The sequence below is a fragment of the Ambystoma mexicanum genome, chromosome 3q (assembly GCF_040938575.1).
Source record: "Ambystoma mexicanum isolate Mex_15411 chromosome 3q, UKY_AmexF1_1, whole genome shotgun sequence".
Taxonomy (NCBI): domain Eukaryota; kingdom Metazoa; phylum Chordata; class Amphibia; order Caudata; family Ambystomatidae; genus Ambystoma; species Ambystoma mexicanum.
In genome coordinates, this window is record NC_090926.1 from 145,931,945 (window position 1) to 145,949,948 (window position 18,004).

The window sequence follows — 18,004 nt, forward strand, 5'->3', positions numbered from 1 at the left end:
CCAGAACTGGGGGTAGCAGAGCTAAAAGAAGCACTGCAGACAGGGAAATGAAGGACAGGGTTGGGGGTGGCCGGGCTAAAAGAAGCACTGCAGAGTGGGAAATGATGGGCAGGGTTGGGGGTAGCAGAGCTAAAAGAAGCACTGCAGACAGGGAAATGAAGCCCAGAACTGGGGGTAGCAGAGCTAAAAGAAGCACTGCAGACAGGGAAATGAAGGACAGGGCTGGGGGTGGCCGGGCTAAAAGAAGCACTGCAGAGTGGGAAATGATGGGCAGGGTTGGGGCTAGCAGAGCTAAAAGAGGCACTGCAGACAGGGAAATGAAGGACAGGGCTGGGGGTGGCCGGGATAAAAGAAGCACTGCAGAGTGGGAAATGATGGGCAGGGTTGGGGGTAGCAGAGCTAAAAGAAGCACTGCAGACAGGGCTGGGGGTGGCAGTGCTAAAAGAAGCACTGCAGAGTGTGAAATTATGGGCAGGCTGGGGGTAGCAGAGCTAAAAGAAACACTGCAGAGTGGGAAACGAAGGGCAGGGCTGGGGGTGGCAGAGCTAAAAGAAGCACTGCAGACAGGGAAATGAAGGGCAGGGCTGGGAGTGGCATGGCTAAAAGTAGCACTGCAGAGAGGGACATGATGGGCAGGGCTGGGGGTAGCAGAGCTAAAAGAAGCACTGCAGACAGGGATATGAAGCCCAGAACCGGGGGTAGCAGAGCTAAAAGAAGCACTGCAGACAGGGAAATGAAGGACAGAGCTGGGGTGGTAGGGCTAAAAGAAGCACTGCAGAGTGGGAAACGAAGGGCAGGGCTGGGGGTGGCAGAGCTGAAAGAAGCACTGCAGGCTCGGAAATAAAGGATGGGTATGTGGGGCGGGGGTAGCAAAGCTAATGGAACCTCTGCAGACTGGGGAGTGGGGGCCTGGCGACCCGTTCACTCACCTTGCGTGCCCACCAGGGCCACCACGATGTCCGACACGCCCCGGTAGTTGGCCAGCAAGGTGTAGTACTGGAAGATGTCCTGGAAGCTGCCCTCGTTCTCCAGGCTGAACACGAGGATCACAGCGTCCACCCAGCTGGCAAACTGCAGAGAGAAGGAAGGCAAGCGAGAGGCAAATCAATGCACGCGCCGCTGAGGGCACGAGATGGCAAACACAGCAGAGCGGGCCCTTCCGAGCAGCTCGAGTTACAGCGGCGCAGGCCTCGGCTGTCGGGGCTGGGGAGCCCTCAATAATTCATGAACTCCCTCTCTCTCTGAGTGGACGGAGCGTGTGCTGCCCGGATACTGAGCATGTGGGCAAGGGCCGAAGGGCAACACAATATGCTGTGCAGCGCTGCCCTTTGCATGGTATGCAAGCCACTCGTCTCCCCATCTCATTGCATGCATGTGCATGTTTAGGTAATACACAGATGCGCAGTGACCTTCTTGTATCCCACGTACACTATACATAGCTGTAGAATTCTAGGTTGTGCGTGGTTGTCCCTCAGTGTTCCCTTTCCGCCACATGTACTGCCCCCATGGACCAGCGGTACAGAGGGTGGGTAAAGGAGTCGGGAGGGATGTATAGGCAACCTCTGTTTTTGCCACGTGTCCCAGATTCCCTCCACTATCACCTTTCTTTGCTCTAAATACCACCATTGACCAGGGAAACCGACAAAATGCTGTATTTCTGAGCTGTGAGGTCACTACAGTGGAATGTGGGAAGTGTGGCTTTCATGTTTGACTGCCGTGAGGTCATAGCAGGAGGGCACATCATTTAGGATCATCTTTGTGCACTAATAGCTTCCTATGTAAAGCATTCACAATAAGAAAAATCATCACTAATATGGCATTAATCCCCCGTTCCAACGGCTGGAACGGGGCTGGAGGTAGCAGCCCAGCAGCCCAAGTTATCGGCACCCAAGCAAAGCAAGGGCAGATATTGAGCGCTTTGGGCCGTTACCCCCGCTCCAGGACTTGGAACAGGGGAGCAACGTTATTAGCACTCCGGGTTGCCAAAACAGTAACCCGGGGTGCTAAAAAAAACAGATTTTTCTTTGTACAACGGGATGCGCGCGATGTTCCGTTGTATGAAGGAAAATCCTTTTCCAAAATGGCCACCATGGAAAGGGGAGCGGGTCTTAGTTCGGAGCCCTGATTCCCTTTCCGTGGCGGCCTTGCAGGAGCAGAGAGAAGGAGTGGCGGCAGGGAGGGCCGCTGTCACAGAGATACTGTAAGGTGGGGGGTCAAAGGGGTGGGAGGTGGAGAAGAAAACACATAATTGGACGGAGGGTGGGGGGAGATGGCGGCGGGGGAGCTGGCCGTCAGGTGGGATGTAACGCGGGCTTTCAGCGGCGGTTCAAGCCCGCATTCCTAGCCACTTTATTGGCTGGCTCCCCGCACCAGGGTGCTAGTAAGGTATTGTATCTAGCTAGTGACGTCACAATGGCCGTTGCACAGCTTCAGAACAGAGGCAGCATAGCACTTTCCTCTTTGCGACTGAATGTGGAACATGGAAGGCAGAGGACACTGTTTTTGTAAAGGGGATGTGTTGCTGCTGGGCGCGTGGACATCAGATAGACTATAGGCAAGACAAATGAAGGCAGAAAGGAAAGAGGGGGGAGAAAGATATAGAAAAAGGAAAATGCCAGAATTAGAACAGGACAAGAAAAAAAAAATCACAGAAAAGAGGAAAGGGGGATAAAAGGAAATGGATGTAGAAAACGAGGAAAAAAACCTGTAGGAAAACACAGAAAGCCTGGCACAAAATGCTGGCCAAATGAATGACCAAAAGTGAACACAAAGCGTGAATAAGAGAAAGAGAGAGAGAGTGACTAGAAAAACATGGAGTTGGAAAAAAAGAGAATGTGCAGCAGAAATAAGAAAACAAATAAAATGGCCCAAGAGCACAATGGTATTTTAAAAAGTAAATAATAAATTGAGAAAGGAAACGGCAGCAGCTGATCAAGGTGTGCACAAGGAAGTTGCACACGAAGGACTAAATTACTGACTTGCCATGTACTTCATGTACAGTCAGAGAGGCCCTAGAATCATATCAGTTAAGGTAACTGTGTACTCTGGATGTACAGTGTCATTAAGAGCTTGTGAATGTCACCTAAGCCTCATAATTAGATAGCAGGAACATAGAGAAAGGCTATCTTGATAAATGAGGGCTCGCCATGATAAATTCCAGGTATGATGTCATTGTAGAAAATTACAGGTCTCGAAACCATTGGAAAAATTAGAAAAGCACAAAAAATACGCCTATGTAAGAATAAGAGATAAAGAGAAACAGTAATTGTGCATTATGATCCGATAATGCCATGGCGGGATTCTGCTGACATGATCATTTAGGCTTGTAGCTGGACGGAAGAAGCTATGTCTGCAGTTAATGGACCACTACTTCTGGATATAAGGCTATTAAGACCCAGGCAACAGATGCAGGTGCAGAACAAGCCAAAATGGTGCAGGAGATGTGAATGCAACCCGCGGGGAGCGCTTCTCTTGCACATAAGAAAAAAAACATCTGCCAAAGATGGCTGCCTACCAAGCAAAGGAACATGGGAGTCCCATGACAAAAGACAGAGCCCCCTTTCCATTTCCATGGAGTAGTGAGCAGAGGAGGAGCTACTTTTGTGGGAACTTTTAAAGTGTGGCCAGGTCCGCTTACTATAAGTGGCTTTGGGCATATATTTGACAGGCTGGGGTAGCAGAAAGGGGATATTAACATATTGTAAAAGAGATGTTCACAATGCGATCACCAGGAGATGCTAATATACGCCTGTATTTTCTGTTTACTTTGCATTATGGGACGTGTAGTCCTGGATTTCCCAATTATACATCTGTGACTAAAAATCACAGACGGTAAAGTAAAAACCAGGACTGGAATTCAATCCCCCAAATGGAATGGGACATTTTGGTATTTATGAAATGCCCAAGGAGAGGCAGGTCTCAATAACTGGATAGAGAGACACTAAATGCCAGAAAAATGCAACTCAAGAAAGGATTTTTCCTGTAACATAGTTCTCCTTCTGTTCGTTTATGTTATTTCTTACTTGTAAGACCTGTCGGCAGGTGTTCCCTTGTTTTTATTAGCTTCTTGGCATGCAAGCCCACTTGTTTTGGGCTTCATCTGAAGAGGACTTCAGTTTATTCTACTCTTCTGTCCTGGAAACAGTGCATGGCAGAAAGAAAAGGAACAGGGCAGCGTTGGAAGGGCACAAAAGAGAGAGCCCAAAGGGCCGCATGCTAGGTGCTCAGAACCTGGACAATACTGACAAATAATGCCCATATTCAGAACCATCTTATTGGCTCTCCTGCACCTCCTGGGCGCCAATAAAGCACAAGGCTGAAGGCTGGGTAGTTTATAAATATCACTGGAACAGGGCGTTATAGGATCATAATATACACAGGTTTTCCTAATATGGCGGGCATGTTCTCGTAGAATGCTAAGCAAGCTGTGTGATGAGAAACAGAGGCTCCATTTCTACAGGCATTTTGCTCTTCACAATCACCACTTTAAGATCCAAAAGTGATCAACCCACAATATCTTGACCGTCTCAATGTGAACATTATAAGCAATTTGGAAAGAGGCTGGAGTCTGCTGGGCCGGACTTTGCTTAGCATCTAGGATAAAGAGAGTATGAGCTGGATTTCATATTCAGAGACATACAGGAACACAGGAAATCTCACAACCATGTTATTGCTTTGCTACATGGAATCTCCACAGAAGCTGCATAGCAGACATGCCAAGCAAGCTGTGACAAAGCAGGTGCAGTTTCCATTCTCGCCATTGGCAATTTAACCAGCACAGGCATCGCCTGACCATTTCTTTTGACATTTCGCTGTCACTGCTACATTGTGAATGGACCGTTCTGGGATCTCAATACTGAGGCGCGTAACAACAAGTGATTTGAAAAAGGGATATTGGCCCTCTGGGCAGGATCTTACTCAGCATTTAGCAAAAGACATCTTAAGATGGCTGTCATATGGAATGGTTCGGATGAAACACACCAGTAAGAAGCAACCCAGGCCACTTCGATTTTTCCCCAACATATTGAGTTCTAGGACTGCCCTCAAAGCTTGAACATTCTTTAAAGCAAGTGTTTACCTTGGCATCCGGAGCTTCTGCTTCTTCTCGGATCAACAAGAGGTGGCTTTGCCCATCCACGACAACCTCCTTCTTGAACTGCGCACCTTCAATGAAACAGAGGAAGCAACAATATGATCACTACTTCGGCAGAATTGGGACAAGCGAAATGTACTAGGGCCGACAAGGCTATTGGCAGCGGGGCCGGGGCAAGCCCTCAAAGGAACTAGGCACCTGCCTAGGGAGCTGTTATCATGTAAAGTGATTTAAACCAGACTGAGCTAAAGTGGCTGCATGGTCCTGTCCTGGAATTAGGGACTGCCCTGCTGCCAACTAGAGCGCTCACATGTCTACGAGTCACTAACTTGGCGGTGGAAGCAGGACTATTGGCCATTGACAACTGTTTTGAGCTCTACTGGACATGGTCGGGCATTAATAAAAACACAGAGGCCTTGTAATAACATGGCAAGCCCAGGTCACTCCCCCCAGGCAGGCCAGAGTCATGTAGATCCCTCCAGGAACTCTGGAGGGAGAGCATGGGCCGCCCAATGCAGACACCTCACAGGTAAGAGCAGAAGGGAGATGGGGGTGGGCATGGGGGCCTCAGACATATTCAGCAGCAAAGAGTTGAATGGCATTTTGCACAAAAATTCAGAATAGGTCAAAGTGAGCTGGGCTTGCAGAACATTCTTATAAACCTTTTTTATTAGCATTACTAACACGATCAATCACATGTTTTAGGCTATGCTGACAGGACTACCTCCGAGTACAGCCCATCTGACCACAGTTGATTTGTTGCAGTCTTGGCTGTCAAGTGGAAGTATATTTATTCATGTCACTTTAAAGCTGCTGCATGAATACGCGGACGGTATTTTGGGCTCACGTGCCACTTGCCAATTGCAGTTGCTTGTACCTGGGAGAATTCATTCATGTAGGCATTAGCTAGCATTTCTTGGAAAGTTGACAAAGAAAAGTTGACCAATTGTTTTGCAATTTTCTGCCCTAACTTTTAAAGGAAAGCTGGACCACAACGGTCAGGGCTCGCCCATGTTGACAGTGTATGTTTATCAAGTTCTGGCTATAAAACCAATATAAGCATTATTTTATTTATTCATTTTATTAGAATTTTTGTTCAGCGCTGGCCCTACCCTTTGGAGTGTTCAAAAGGGAGGGGGTGCAAAAGAAGTTACAACATTTTCAGCACATGATTGAAAGATTAGGGATAGACACGGGGTGGGCAGAGAGGTGGTGTTGCAACATGGTTGAGAATATGTGCATGGTGAGGGAAAATGCATAGCACACAAACATATCAAAGTTTAAAGTGGTCGCCTGATGTTAAAATGCTTATCCAACATTAACCTTGTGTCATTAGGATTGGTCCCATGTACCCCTGCAGGCTGCATGGTTTTCAGGTGCTCCTGTGGATCTGGAAGAGACTGGTTCGTTTTTTTTAGGAGGACTTGGGGGGGGGGGTTAGAGGGGGAGCAAGATTGTGGTGCTTTGTATTGAGGGTGAAGATTGGAAGTACCTGGATATCTTCGTGCATGACAGCTAGCCTGGTGTGATGTGTTATGAGCATCGAGGGCTTTGTGTCCAGAGAGGAAACCCTGCACTGTCCATGAGGGTGTGTCTTGGCTGGGTATGCCGGTTGGTGTTTGGAGTCTGGGGGTCACTGCCTTTAGGCGCTGTATCTGAGTGGCTAGTTTGAGTTTGTGTGTGGTGAGTAAGGTGGAGAAATTGAGCGTTAGTTGATAAGGCAGTGATTGGTCCTGCAGGTTTCCACATCTGGTGCAAGATGACGTCCCCACTGTTGGTTTTGTTGTGGTGAAAGCTGTTGGACTCTTCTGTGGTTGTAGTGGGCTAATGTCCTGCATTACATCTAATATATTAAAAAAAGAGAAAGGCATTATCTTGCCATTTTACTAGCGCATGGAGGTGTTGTATTCTACTCTTTCATACCGTTCTCCAAATGCCATGAGTGAGCATGAAACCGGATGGTCGGGAGTCAGTATGGCGTTCTCTTATGTGTGAGGTGGATGAATGCGTGGTGCTGTTTCCGCTGTTGGTTGAGTGTTGGCTAGTTTACCTTGAGCATGCACTGATAAGCCAGGTTTTCAGATTTTACCTGATTTTAAGGTGGTCCTGTAATATGCAAGCTTTCCTTGGTAGCGTGTTCCAATGTTTGGCCACCAGAGTGGAAAACGCGAAGCCCCTGTGCCTTTCTCTGCCCAATCTCCTAGTTCCTGTAAGCCCGTCATTGCTGGATCTTGATCTCTGGTTGGTGATGTGAGATTGTGCTTTGAGTATGTTCCTCTCCATGGCCTTGAAGGGCTTTGTAGACAATGCAGAGGGTCTTGAAGAGGGTCTTTTTTCTTACACTGGTAGCCAGTGCATTGCTCTCAGAGCTGGGGTTATGTGTTCCCTTCGGTTGAGTCTGAGTAGGAGTCTAGTATTGGATCCATCGCTGTTCATGGCGAGTAAAGTCAACAAACTGCAAGTAAGGTGGACTATTCTTGCAAGACCCAATGATATGAGGGCCAGCGATCTGCATTGGCAAGTGAGATAGGGAAAAATCTGACTCAGTGTAAAAGGTCTTAAATCAATGGGAGATTACGGAAAGTGATTCCAGAATACTGGTAATTTGATGCTGAAAAGATTTCTGACCCTACAAATGTCAATAACCTAAAAACAATGCCCAATAAGCCACTGGGGATGAACGTAGGGGGTGGCTGGTGCTTTGCCTGCAGTGCATTTGGACTCCGAGGGGCCATGTATGGTCCAGCCAAGCTGCACTGTGCTGCGTTGGTAGAACCCCACTCATATTGCCTGATACTGCCTGGAGGTCTACTCGGTAGACTTGGGAGTGGAGCCTTTGCGTATTGGCCCATGGCCTCTTATAAGGAGTTAGCAAGTTAGCGTGCGTGTGTGTGTAGCTCAACATCAGCTGCTTGTACCACTTCATCTTCTTTACCTGGCCCATCCAACCCAACAGAAGAAGTACGAAAGACAGGGAGATATTGACCAGACAGAGTGCAAAAAGCAGGCAAGTTTGTACAGCACACGCCCGGTGGCCAGCACATTGTCAATGGTAAGAGCTGCTGATTGGGGAAATGGCCATGAGAAAGCCAAGCTCTCTGTATCCATGGGAGCGGGCAGGCTGCATGGAGCACCACGCCTGCTGTATCTGTTCTTTGCTATTGAAACCTGCGCTGGCACTGTCCATACTGGGCCAGTTGTGCTTGTGGTGAGAGCTTGCCTTGGGACTCACCGTGCTGTGCATGTACCAGTTCAGGAGAAAAACCTAGGCTGGCCTTGCACATGCTGTACCTGTACCAGAGTCTGAGGGAAGCCTGCAGTGGCTCTGTTGGTGCTACATATGCACCCATTTATGGGGGTGGCAGAGGCCCTTGCAAACATTTACTTTGCCAATGCTGTACTTGTGCACGTTTGTAAATTACACATTTACTGGCATGCTATATTGGTACCTGTTTGCATGGGACTTCCATTGGCCCTGCCCATGTTGTATCTGTTTTTGAAATGAACAAAGCTTGCATGCGATATCAGTACCTGTTTGCCTGGGACTTGCGTTGGACCAACCCATGTTGTAGCTGTTTGTGAACAAAGCTTGCATGCTATATCAGTACCTGTTTGCCTGGGACTTGCGTTGGCCCTGCTCATGTTGTATCTGTTTTTGAACAAAGCTTGCATGCTATTCAGTACCTGTCTTTATGGGACTTGCATTGGCCCTGCCCATGTTGTATCTGTTTATGAACAAAGCTTGCATGCTATACCAGTACCGGTTTGCATGGGATTTGCGTTGGCCCTGCCTGCATTGTATCTGTTTATGAACAAAGCTTGCATGCTATACCAGTAGCTGTTTGCCTGGGACTTGTGTTGGCCCTGCCCACGTTGTATCCGTTTATGAACAAAGCTTACATGCTATACCAGTACCTGTTTGCCAGGGACTTGCGTTGGCCCTGCCCATGTTGTAGCTGTTTATGAACAAAGCTTGCATGCTATATCAGTACCCGTTTGCCTGGGACTTGTGTTGGCCCTGCCCATGTTGTATCTGTTTATGAAGAAAGCTTGCATGCTATATCAGTACCTGTCTTTATGGGACTTGCATTGGCCCTGCCCATGTTGTATCTGTTTATGAACAAAGCCTGCATGCTATACCAGTACCAGTTTGCATGGGACTTGCATTGGCCGTGCCCAAGTTGTATCTGTTTATGAAATGAACAAAGCTTGCATGCTATATCAGTACCTGTTTCCCTGGGACTTGCGTTGGCCCTGCCCATGTTGTAGCTGTTTGTGAACAAAGCTTGCATGCTATATCAGTACCTGTCTTTATGGGACTTGCGTTGGCCCTGCCCATGTTGCATCTGTTTGTGAACAAAGCTTGCATGCTATACCAGTACCTGTTTGCATGGGACTTGCGTTGGCCCTGCCCACGTTGCATCTGTTTGTGAACAAAGCTTGCATGCTATACCAGTACCTGTTTGCCTGGGACTTGCGTTGGCCCTGCCCACGTTTTATCTGTTTGTGAACAAAGCTTGCATGCTATACCAGCACCTGTTTGCCTGGGACTTGCGTTGGCCCTGCCCACGTTGTAGCTGTTTGTGAACAAAGCTTGCATGCTATACCAGCACCTGTTTGCCTGGGACTTGCGTTGGCCCTGCCCACGTTGTAGCTGTTTGTGAACAAAGCTTGCATGCTATACCAGTACCGGTTTGCATGGGATTTGCGTTGGCCCTGCCTGCATTGTATCTGTTTATGAACAAAGCTTGCATGCTATACCAGTAGCTGTTTGCCTGGGACTTGTGTTGGCCCTGCCCACGTTGTATCTGTTTATGAACAAAGCTTACATGCTATACCAGTACCTGTTTGCCAGGGACTTGCGTTGGCCCTGCCCATGTTGTAGCTGTTTATGAACAAAGCTTGCATGCTATATCAGTACCCGTTTGCCTGGGACTTGTGTTGGCCCTGCCCATGTTGTATCTGTTTATGAAGAAAGCTTGCATGCTATGTCAGTACCTGTCTTTATGGGACTTCCATTGGCCCTGCCCATGTTGTATCTGTTTATGAACAAAGCTTGCATGCTATACCAGTACCAGTTTGCATGGGACTTGCATTGGCCGTGCCCAAGTTGTATCTGTTTATGAAATGAACAAAGCTTGCATGCTATATCAGTACCCGTTTGCCTGGGACTTGTGTTGGTCCTGCCCATGTTGTATCTGTTTATGAACAAAGCTTGCATGCTATACCAGTACCAGTTTGCATGGGACTTGCATTGGCCGTGCCCAAGTTGTATCTGTTTATGAAATGAACAAAGCTTGCATGCTATATCAGTACCTGTTTCCCTGGGACTTGCGTTGGCCCTGCCCATGTTGTAGCTGTTTGTGAACAAAGCTTGCATGCTATATCAGTACCTGTCTTTATGGGACTTGCGTTGGCCCTGCCCATGTTGCATCTGTTTGTGAACAAAGCTTGCATGCTATACCAGTACCTGTTTGCATGGGACTTGCGTTGGCCCTGCCCACGTTGTATCTGTTTGTGAACAAAGCTTGCATGCTATACCAGTACCTGTTTGCCTGGGACTTGCGTTGGCCCTGCCCACGTTTTATCTGTTTGTGAACAAAGCTTGCATGCTATACCAGCACCTGTTTGCCTGGGACTTGCGTTGGCCCTGCCCACGTTGTAGCTGTTTGTGAACAAAGCTTGCATGCTATACCAGCACCTGTTTGCCTGGGACTTGCGTTGGCCCTGCCCACGTTGTAGCTGTTTGTGAACAAAGCTTGCATGCTATACCAGCACCTGTTTGCCTGGGACTTGCGTTTGCCCTGCCCACGTTGTATCTGTTTGTGAACAAAGCTTGCATGCTATACCAGCACCTGTTTGCATGGGACTTGCGTTTGTGAACAAAGCTTGCATGCTATACCAGCACCTATTTGCATGGGACTTGCGTTGACCCTGCCCACGTTATATCTCTTTGTGAACAAAGCTTGCTTGCTATACCAGCACCTGTTTCCATGGGACTTGCGTTGACCCTGCCCACGTTGTATCTCTTTGTGAACAAAGCTTGCATGCTATACCAGCACCTGTTTGCCTGGGACTTGCGTTGGCCCTGCCCACGTTGTATCTGTTTGTGAACAAAGCTTGCATGCTATACCAGCACCTGTTTGCCTGGGACTTGCGTTGGCCCTGCCCACGTTGTATCTGTTTGTGAACAAAGCTTGCATGCTATACCAGCACCTGTTTGCCTGGGACTTGCGTTGGCCCTGCCCACGTTGTATCTGTTTGTGAACAAAGCTTGCATGCTATACCAGCACCTGTTTGCATGGGACTTGCGTTGACCCTGCCCACGTTATATTCTTTGTGAACAAAGCTTGCTTGCTATACCAGTACCTGTTTCCACGGGACTTGCGTTGACCCTGCCCACGTTGTATCTCTTTGTGAACAAAGCTTGCATGCTATACCAGTACCTGTTTCCACGGGACTTGCGTTGGCCGTGCCCGTGTTGTATCTCTTTGTGAACAAAGCTTGCATGCTATACCAGCACCTGTTTGCCTGGGACTTGCGTTGGCCCTGCCCGCGTTGTATCTGTTTGTGAACAAAGCTTGCATGCTATACCAGCACCTGTTTGCCTGGGACTTGCGTTGGCCCTGCCCGCGTTGTATCTGTTTGTGAACAAAGCTTGCATGCTATACCAGCACCTGTTTGCATGGGACTTGCGTTGGCCCTGCCCGCGTTATATCTCTTTGTGAACAAAGCTTGCTTGCTATACCAGTACCTGTTTCCACGGGACTTGCGTTGACCCTGCCCACGTTGTATCTCTTTGTGAACAAAGCTTGCTTGCTATACCAGCACCTGTTTCCACGGGACTTGCGTTGACCCTGCCCACGTTGTATCTCTTTGTGAACAAAGCTTGCTTGCTATACCAGTACCTGTTTCCACGGGACTTGCGTTGGCCCTGCCCTTGATGCATCTCTTTATGAACAAAGCTTGCATGCTATACCAGTACCTGTTTCCACGGGACTTGCGTTGGCCGTGCCCACGTTGTATCTCTTTGTGAACAAAGCTTGCTTGCTATACCAGCACCTGTTTCCACGGGACATGCGTTGACCCTGCCCACGTTGTATCTCTTTGTGAACAAAGCTTGCTTGCTATACCAGCACCTGTTTCCACGGGACTTGCGTTGACCCTGCCCACGTTGTATCTCTTTGTGAACAAAGCTTGCTTGCTATACCAGTACCTGTTTCCACGGGACTTGTGTTGGCCCTGCCCTTGATGTATCTCTTTATGAACAAAGCTTGCACCAGTCCGTGCGGTGCAGGAACTCGCTTCTGAAAGAAGCTCGGTCAGAAGCCTGCTATCATCCTACCCATGGTGCATCTATTTTAGAGAGATATTGCCTTAACCCTCTCCATGCTGTATGTGTACTTGGTTATTAAGAAAAAATGCACAGACCCTGCTCATGCTGCTTGTGATGAAAGCTTCCACTGGCCTGAACCACGCATTACTGAATAGAGTTTGAGGGAAGCCTGCACGGGCCCAGTCGAGGCATTACCTGTTTGAGGAAAACTAGCCCTGGACCTTCCTATTCTGCACTTGCACCTGATCTGGAATGCTACGAGGGTCCTTCCCACGTAATAACCATATGTGTTGCATTTGTGAGGAAAGGTCATGCCTTTGGAAACGTTGCCGTACAGGTGCCCTGGATGTGTTCGTAATTGGTGACTGTGAAAGAAGATAGCACTCCTGCTACCCAGACTGCACCTGCTCTGAGTATGATAGCCGCTTGCAGTGTGTTTCTTCCCATGATGCTCCTTGCCACTGTGCTGGAATCTTTCAGTGCTCTAACCCCCATACCCCCCCCCCCCCCCGCTCTGTGTTTCTTCCCATGGTGGTCCTTGCCACTGTTCTGGAATCTTTCAGTGCTCTACCCCCTAGCTGTTCCTTGCCACTGTGCTGGAATCTTTCAGTGCTCTACCCCCTAGCTGTTCCTTGCCACTGTTCTGGAATCTTTCAGTACTATACCCTCTAGCTGTTCCTTGCCACTGTGTTGGAATCTTTCAGTACTCTACCCCCTAGCTGTTCTTTGCCACTGTGCTGGAATCTTTCAGTGGTCTACAATATTCAGTGATCTACCCTCTAGCTGTTCTTTGCCACTGTGCTGGAATCTTTCAGTGCTCTGCCCTCTAGCTGTTCCTTGCCACTGTGCTGGAATCTTTCAGTGCTCTACCCCCTAGCTGTTCCTTGCCACTGTTATGGAATCTTTCAGTACTCTACCCTCTAGCTGTTCCTTGCCACTGTGTTGGAATCTTTCAGTACTCTACCCCCTAGCTGTTCTTTGCCACTGTGCTGGAATCTTTCAGTGGTCTACAATATTCAGTGCTCTACCCTCTAGCTGTTCTTTGCCACTGTGCTGGAACCTTTCAGTGCTCTACCCTCTAGCTGTTCCTTGCCACTGTGCTGGAATATTTCAGTGCTCTACCCTCTAGCTGGTCCTTGCCACTGTGCTGGAATCTTTCAGTGCTCTGCCCTCTAGCTGTTCCTTGCCACCGTGCTGTCATCTTTCAGTGCTCTGCCCTCTAGCTGCTCCTTGCCACTGTGCTGGAATCTTTCAGTGCTCTGCCCTCTAGCTGTTCATTGCCACTGTGCTGTCATCATGCAGTGCTCTACCCTCTAGCTGTTCCTTGCCACTGTGATGGAATCTGTCAGTGCTCTATCCCCTAGCTGTTCCTTGCCACTATGCTGGAATGTTTCAGTGCTCTGCCCTCTAGCTGTTCTTTGCCACTGTGCTAGAATCTTTCAGTGCTCTGCCCTCTAGCTGTTCCTTGCCACTGTGCTGGAATCTTTCAGTGCTCTACCCTCTAGCTGTTCTTTGCCACTGTGCTGGAATCTTTCAGTGCTCTGCCCTCTAGCTGTTCCTTGCCACTGTGCTGGAATTTTTCAGTGCTCTACCCCCTAGCTGTTCCTTGCCACTGTTCTGGAATCTTTCAGTGCTCTACCCTCTAGCTGGTCTTTGCCACTGTGCTGGAATCTTTCAGTGCTCTGCGCTCTAGCTGTTCCTTGCCACTGTGCTGTCATCTTTCAGTGCTCTACATCTTTCAGTGCTCTACCCTCTAGCTGGTCTTTGCAACTGTGCTGGAATCTTTCATTGCTCTGCCCTCTAGCTGTTCCTTGCCACTGTGCTGTCATCTTTCAGTGCTCTACCCTCTAGCTGTTCCTTGCCATCGTGCTGGCATCTTTCAGTGCTCTGCCCTCTAGCTGTTCCTTGCCATTGTGCTGGAATCTTTCAGTGCTCTGCCCTCTAGCGGTTCCTTGTCACTGTGCTGGAATCTTTCAGTCTCTGCCCTCTAGCTATTCCTTGCCACTGCGCTGGAATCTTTCAGTGCTCTACCCCCTAGCTGTTCCTTGCCACTGTTCTGGAATCTTTCAGTGCTCTAGCCTCTAGCTGTTCCTTGCCACTGTGTTGGAATCTTTCAGTGCTCTACCCCCTAGCTGTTCCTTGCCACTGTGCTGGAATCTTTCAGTGGTCTACATTATTCAGTGCTCTACCCTCTAGCTGTTCTTTGCCACTGTACTGGAACCTTTCAGTGTTCTACCCCCTAGCTGTTCTTTGCCACTGTGCTGGAATCCGGCAGTCCTCTACCCCCTAGCTGTTCCTTGCCACTGTGCTGGAATCTTTCAGTGCTCTACATCTTTCAGTGCTCTACCATCTAGCTGTTCTTTGCCACTGTGCTGGAATCTTTCAGTGCTCTACCCTCTAGCTGTTCCTTGCTACTGTGCTGGAATCTGTCAGTCCTCTACCCCCTAGCTCTTCCTTGCCACTGTGCTGGAATCTTTCAGTGCTCTACATCTTTCAGTGCTCTACCATCTAGCTGTTCTTTGCCACTGTGCTGGAATCTTTCAGTGCTCTGCCCTCTAGCTGTTCCTTGCCACTGTGCTGGAATTTTTCTGTGCTCTACCCCCTAGCTGTTCCTTGCCACTGTTCTGGAATCTTTCAGTGCTCTACCCTCTAGCTGGTCTTTGCCACTGTGCTGGAATCTTTCAGTGCTCTGCCCTCTAGCTGTTCCTTGCCACTGTGCTGTCATCTTTCAGTGCTCTACCCTCTAGCTGTTCCTTGCCATCGTGCTGGCATCTTTCAGTGCTCTGCCCTCTAGCTGTTCCTTGCCATTGTGCTGGAATCTTTCAGTGCTCTGCCCTCTAGCGGTTCATTGTCACTGTGCTGGAATCTTTCAGTGCTCTACCCTCTAGCTGTTCTTTGCCACTGTTCTGGAATCTTTCAGTGCTCTGCCCTCTAGCTGTTCCTTGCCACTGTGCTGGAATCTTTCAGTGCGCTACACTCTAGCTGTTCTTACCCTCTAGCTGTTCTTTGCCACTGTGCTGGAATCTTTCAGTGCTCAACCCCCTAGCTGTTCCTTGCCACTGTTCTGGAATCCTTCAGTGCTCTACCCCCAAGCTGTTCCTTGCCACTGTTCTGGAATCTTTCAGTGTTCTACCTTCTAGCTGTTCCTTGCCACTGTGCTGGAATCTTTCAGTGCTCTACCCCCCTAGCTGTTCCTTGCCACTGTGCTGGAATCTTTCAGTGCTCTACACTCTAGCTGTTCTTACCCTCTAACTGTTCCTTGCCACTGTGCTGGAATTGTTCAGTGCTCAACCCCCCAGCTGTTCCTTGCCACTGTTCTGAAATCCTTCAGTGCTCTACCCCCTAGCTGTTCCTTGCCACTGTTCTGGAATCTTTCAGTGTTCTACCGTCTAGATGTTCCTTGCCACTGTGCTGGAATCTTTCAGTGCTCTACCCCCTAGCTGTTCCTTGCCACTGTTGTGGAATCTTTCAGTGCTCTACCCCCTAGCTGTTCCTTTCACTGTTCTGGAATCGTTCAGTTCTCTACCCCCTAGCTGTTCCTTGCCACTGTGCTGGAATTGTTCAGTGCTCAACCCCCTAGCTGTTCCTTGCCATTGTTCTGGAATCTTTCAGTGCTCTACCCCCTAGCTGTTCCTTGCCACTGTTCTGGAATCTTTCAGTGTTATACCTTCTAGCTGTTCCTTGCCACTGTGCTGGAATCTTTCAGTGCTCTACCCCCCAGCTGTTCCTTGCCACTGTTCTGGAATCTTTCAGTGTTCTACCCCCTATCTGTTCTTTGCCACTGTTCTGGAATCTTTCAGTGTTCTACCTTCTAGCTGTTCCTTGCCACTGTGCTGGAATTGTTCAGTGCTCTACCCCCTAGCTGTTCTTTGCCACTGTTCTGGAATCATTCAGTGCTCTAACTTCTAGCTGTTCCTTGCCACTGGGCTGGAATTGTTCAGTTCTCTACCCTCTAGCAGTTCCATGCCACTGTGTTGGAATGTTTCAGTGTTCTACCCTCTAGCTGTTCTTGGAGGTTGGTCACGTGCTCGGATGTTACCCATATTGCTCCTTTCCTGTATGTCAGGGGAATTCGAACTTCTGCTGCACGTGCTGTCTTTTTCGTTTGTGAATGTAGTGTGCACTGTTTCTGGTAGTGCTGTACACGTTTAATGAGTTAAGGAAGCAAAGTGGCCCGCATTCATGAAACACAATTAACAACTTTACACAACAAACCAAGTAGTACCGGGTGGGGCCATTTTTAAGCAATGTGTGTGAAATGGTACATCTTAAAGAACATTGGGCAGTAAGATTGGTTAAAATTGCCACCAGCTCCACAGTTCACTAAAGCTCCTATCAAAGAACCCTGCTGGAAGCAAAGCTTTTGCCATGTCTCCGCTCCATCTCTGGGCAGCCAGGGCTGGAGCCACAGCCACCGCCCTGCTTTGATAACCCACCTAGTGGCGGCCCATTGGCAGCAATGAGCCTGAGCTGGGAACTTTCAGCAGATGGATTCTCTACAATGTCAGATGGCGCTTTGGCTAGTGCACACCTAAGCTGATTGAAAAAGGGTTTGGGGGCTTTGAAACACGGATGGTCTATCAGAGTGCTAAAGCTTCAAGCATTAACCCTAAATAGTCAAGAAATGCGACAAGGCCACTCCTACACTCTTTGCTGTGTTTGCTGTAGCCACTAAGGAGGCAGCTGCCTTTAAGACATGCATTGCAAAACAACGACAGTGTGAACAAAAGGGGATTTTAGGCCCCACGCAATACAGAGTCAGCAGGTCAGCTCTCACATAGGCAACACATGCCCACAAGCATTGGGGGAACAAGCTACTACAACCCCTCTCTATTCCCCACAGAGCTCTTCCCCAAGTTTAAACGCCCCAGAGGCCACCGTCTAGATCCTTGTACCCACCAATTTCAAGTGAGGCTCTCAAAATTAGCTGCACCTGTGCCAGAGCTTCACTCTTGCACCTGGAGATCAATTTAACTGCAGTGGAGCTGATCTCTGCCAGTGCAACTGAATGGCCAGTGAGATTGGGGCAGAGTCAGCCACATAGACTCGGATCAACTTAGGTAGACAAGGGGTGTCGTTTGGCGGGCCAGGGCGGACATAGACGCAGGTCTTGCGGTTGTAGCCCCCGATAGAAGCTCAGGGACTACAACCAAAACATAGAATCCACGCAATAAGCATGCATGTTTAAGGGCAAGTGGTAGGAAGTAATACATGGGTACAGATGCACAAGTAGGGGAAACTCAGTTACGCCAGATCTATTAAAGAACAGTGACAACATGGATTCAGTGGGAAGTGCACGAACAAAACATGGTTTGATAGCCGTAGTCAAAATGAAAAAACTGCCTTATTGGGTGTGCTTGGTAGTTCAACATTGCTGAGAACTGCACCGTTTCTGTTCGACTGACACACAATGGCTAAACCTACTTAATAATGGCCGCTGATGTGACATATCGGAAAAAAACGCCATAGAAGGGGCTGAAAAGCGACAAGCACGTGAGGATGTAGGGAAAATAAAAGATACACGTGTCAGGCGTTCAGTTAGGGAAACCGACACTCTCGTGAGGAAATTCCAGCGG

General features: G+C 48.7%; 1 protein-coding gene across 3 annotated transcripts in view; it reads right to left on the reverse strand.

The window, feature by feature from the left end:
- The window catches only part of AGAP2 (ArfGAP with GTPase domain, ankyrin repeat and PH domain 2), a 1,175,901-nt gene that overhangs the window by 282,538 nt on the left and 875,359 nt on the right, over positions 1 to 18,004 (reverse strand). For all 3 annotated transcript variants that reach the window (XM_069653347.1, XM_069653346.1, XM_069653345.1), the window contains exons 4-5: positions 5,078 to 5,163; positions 930 to 1,071 (exon numbers count right to left, since the gene is read on the reverse strand). In XM_069653347.1, coding sequence (XP_069509448.1) covers positions 930 to 1,071; positions 5,078 to 5,163 — 228 coding nt within the window. The remainder of the gene's footprint in view (positions 1 to 929; positions 1,072 to 5,077; positions 5,164 to 18,004) is intronic.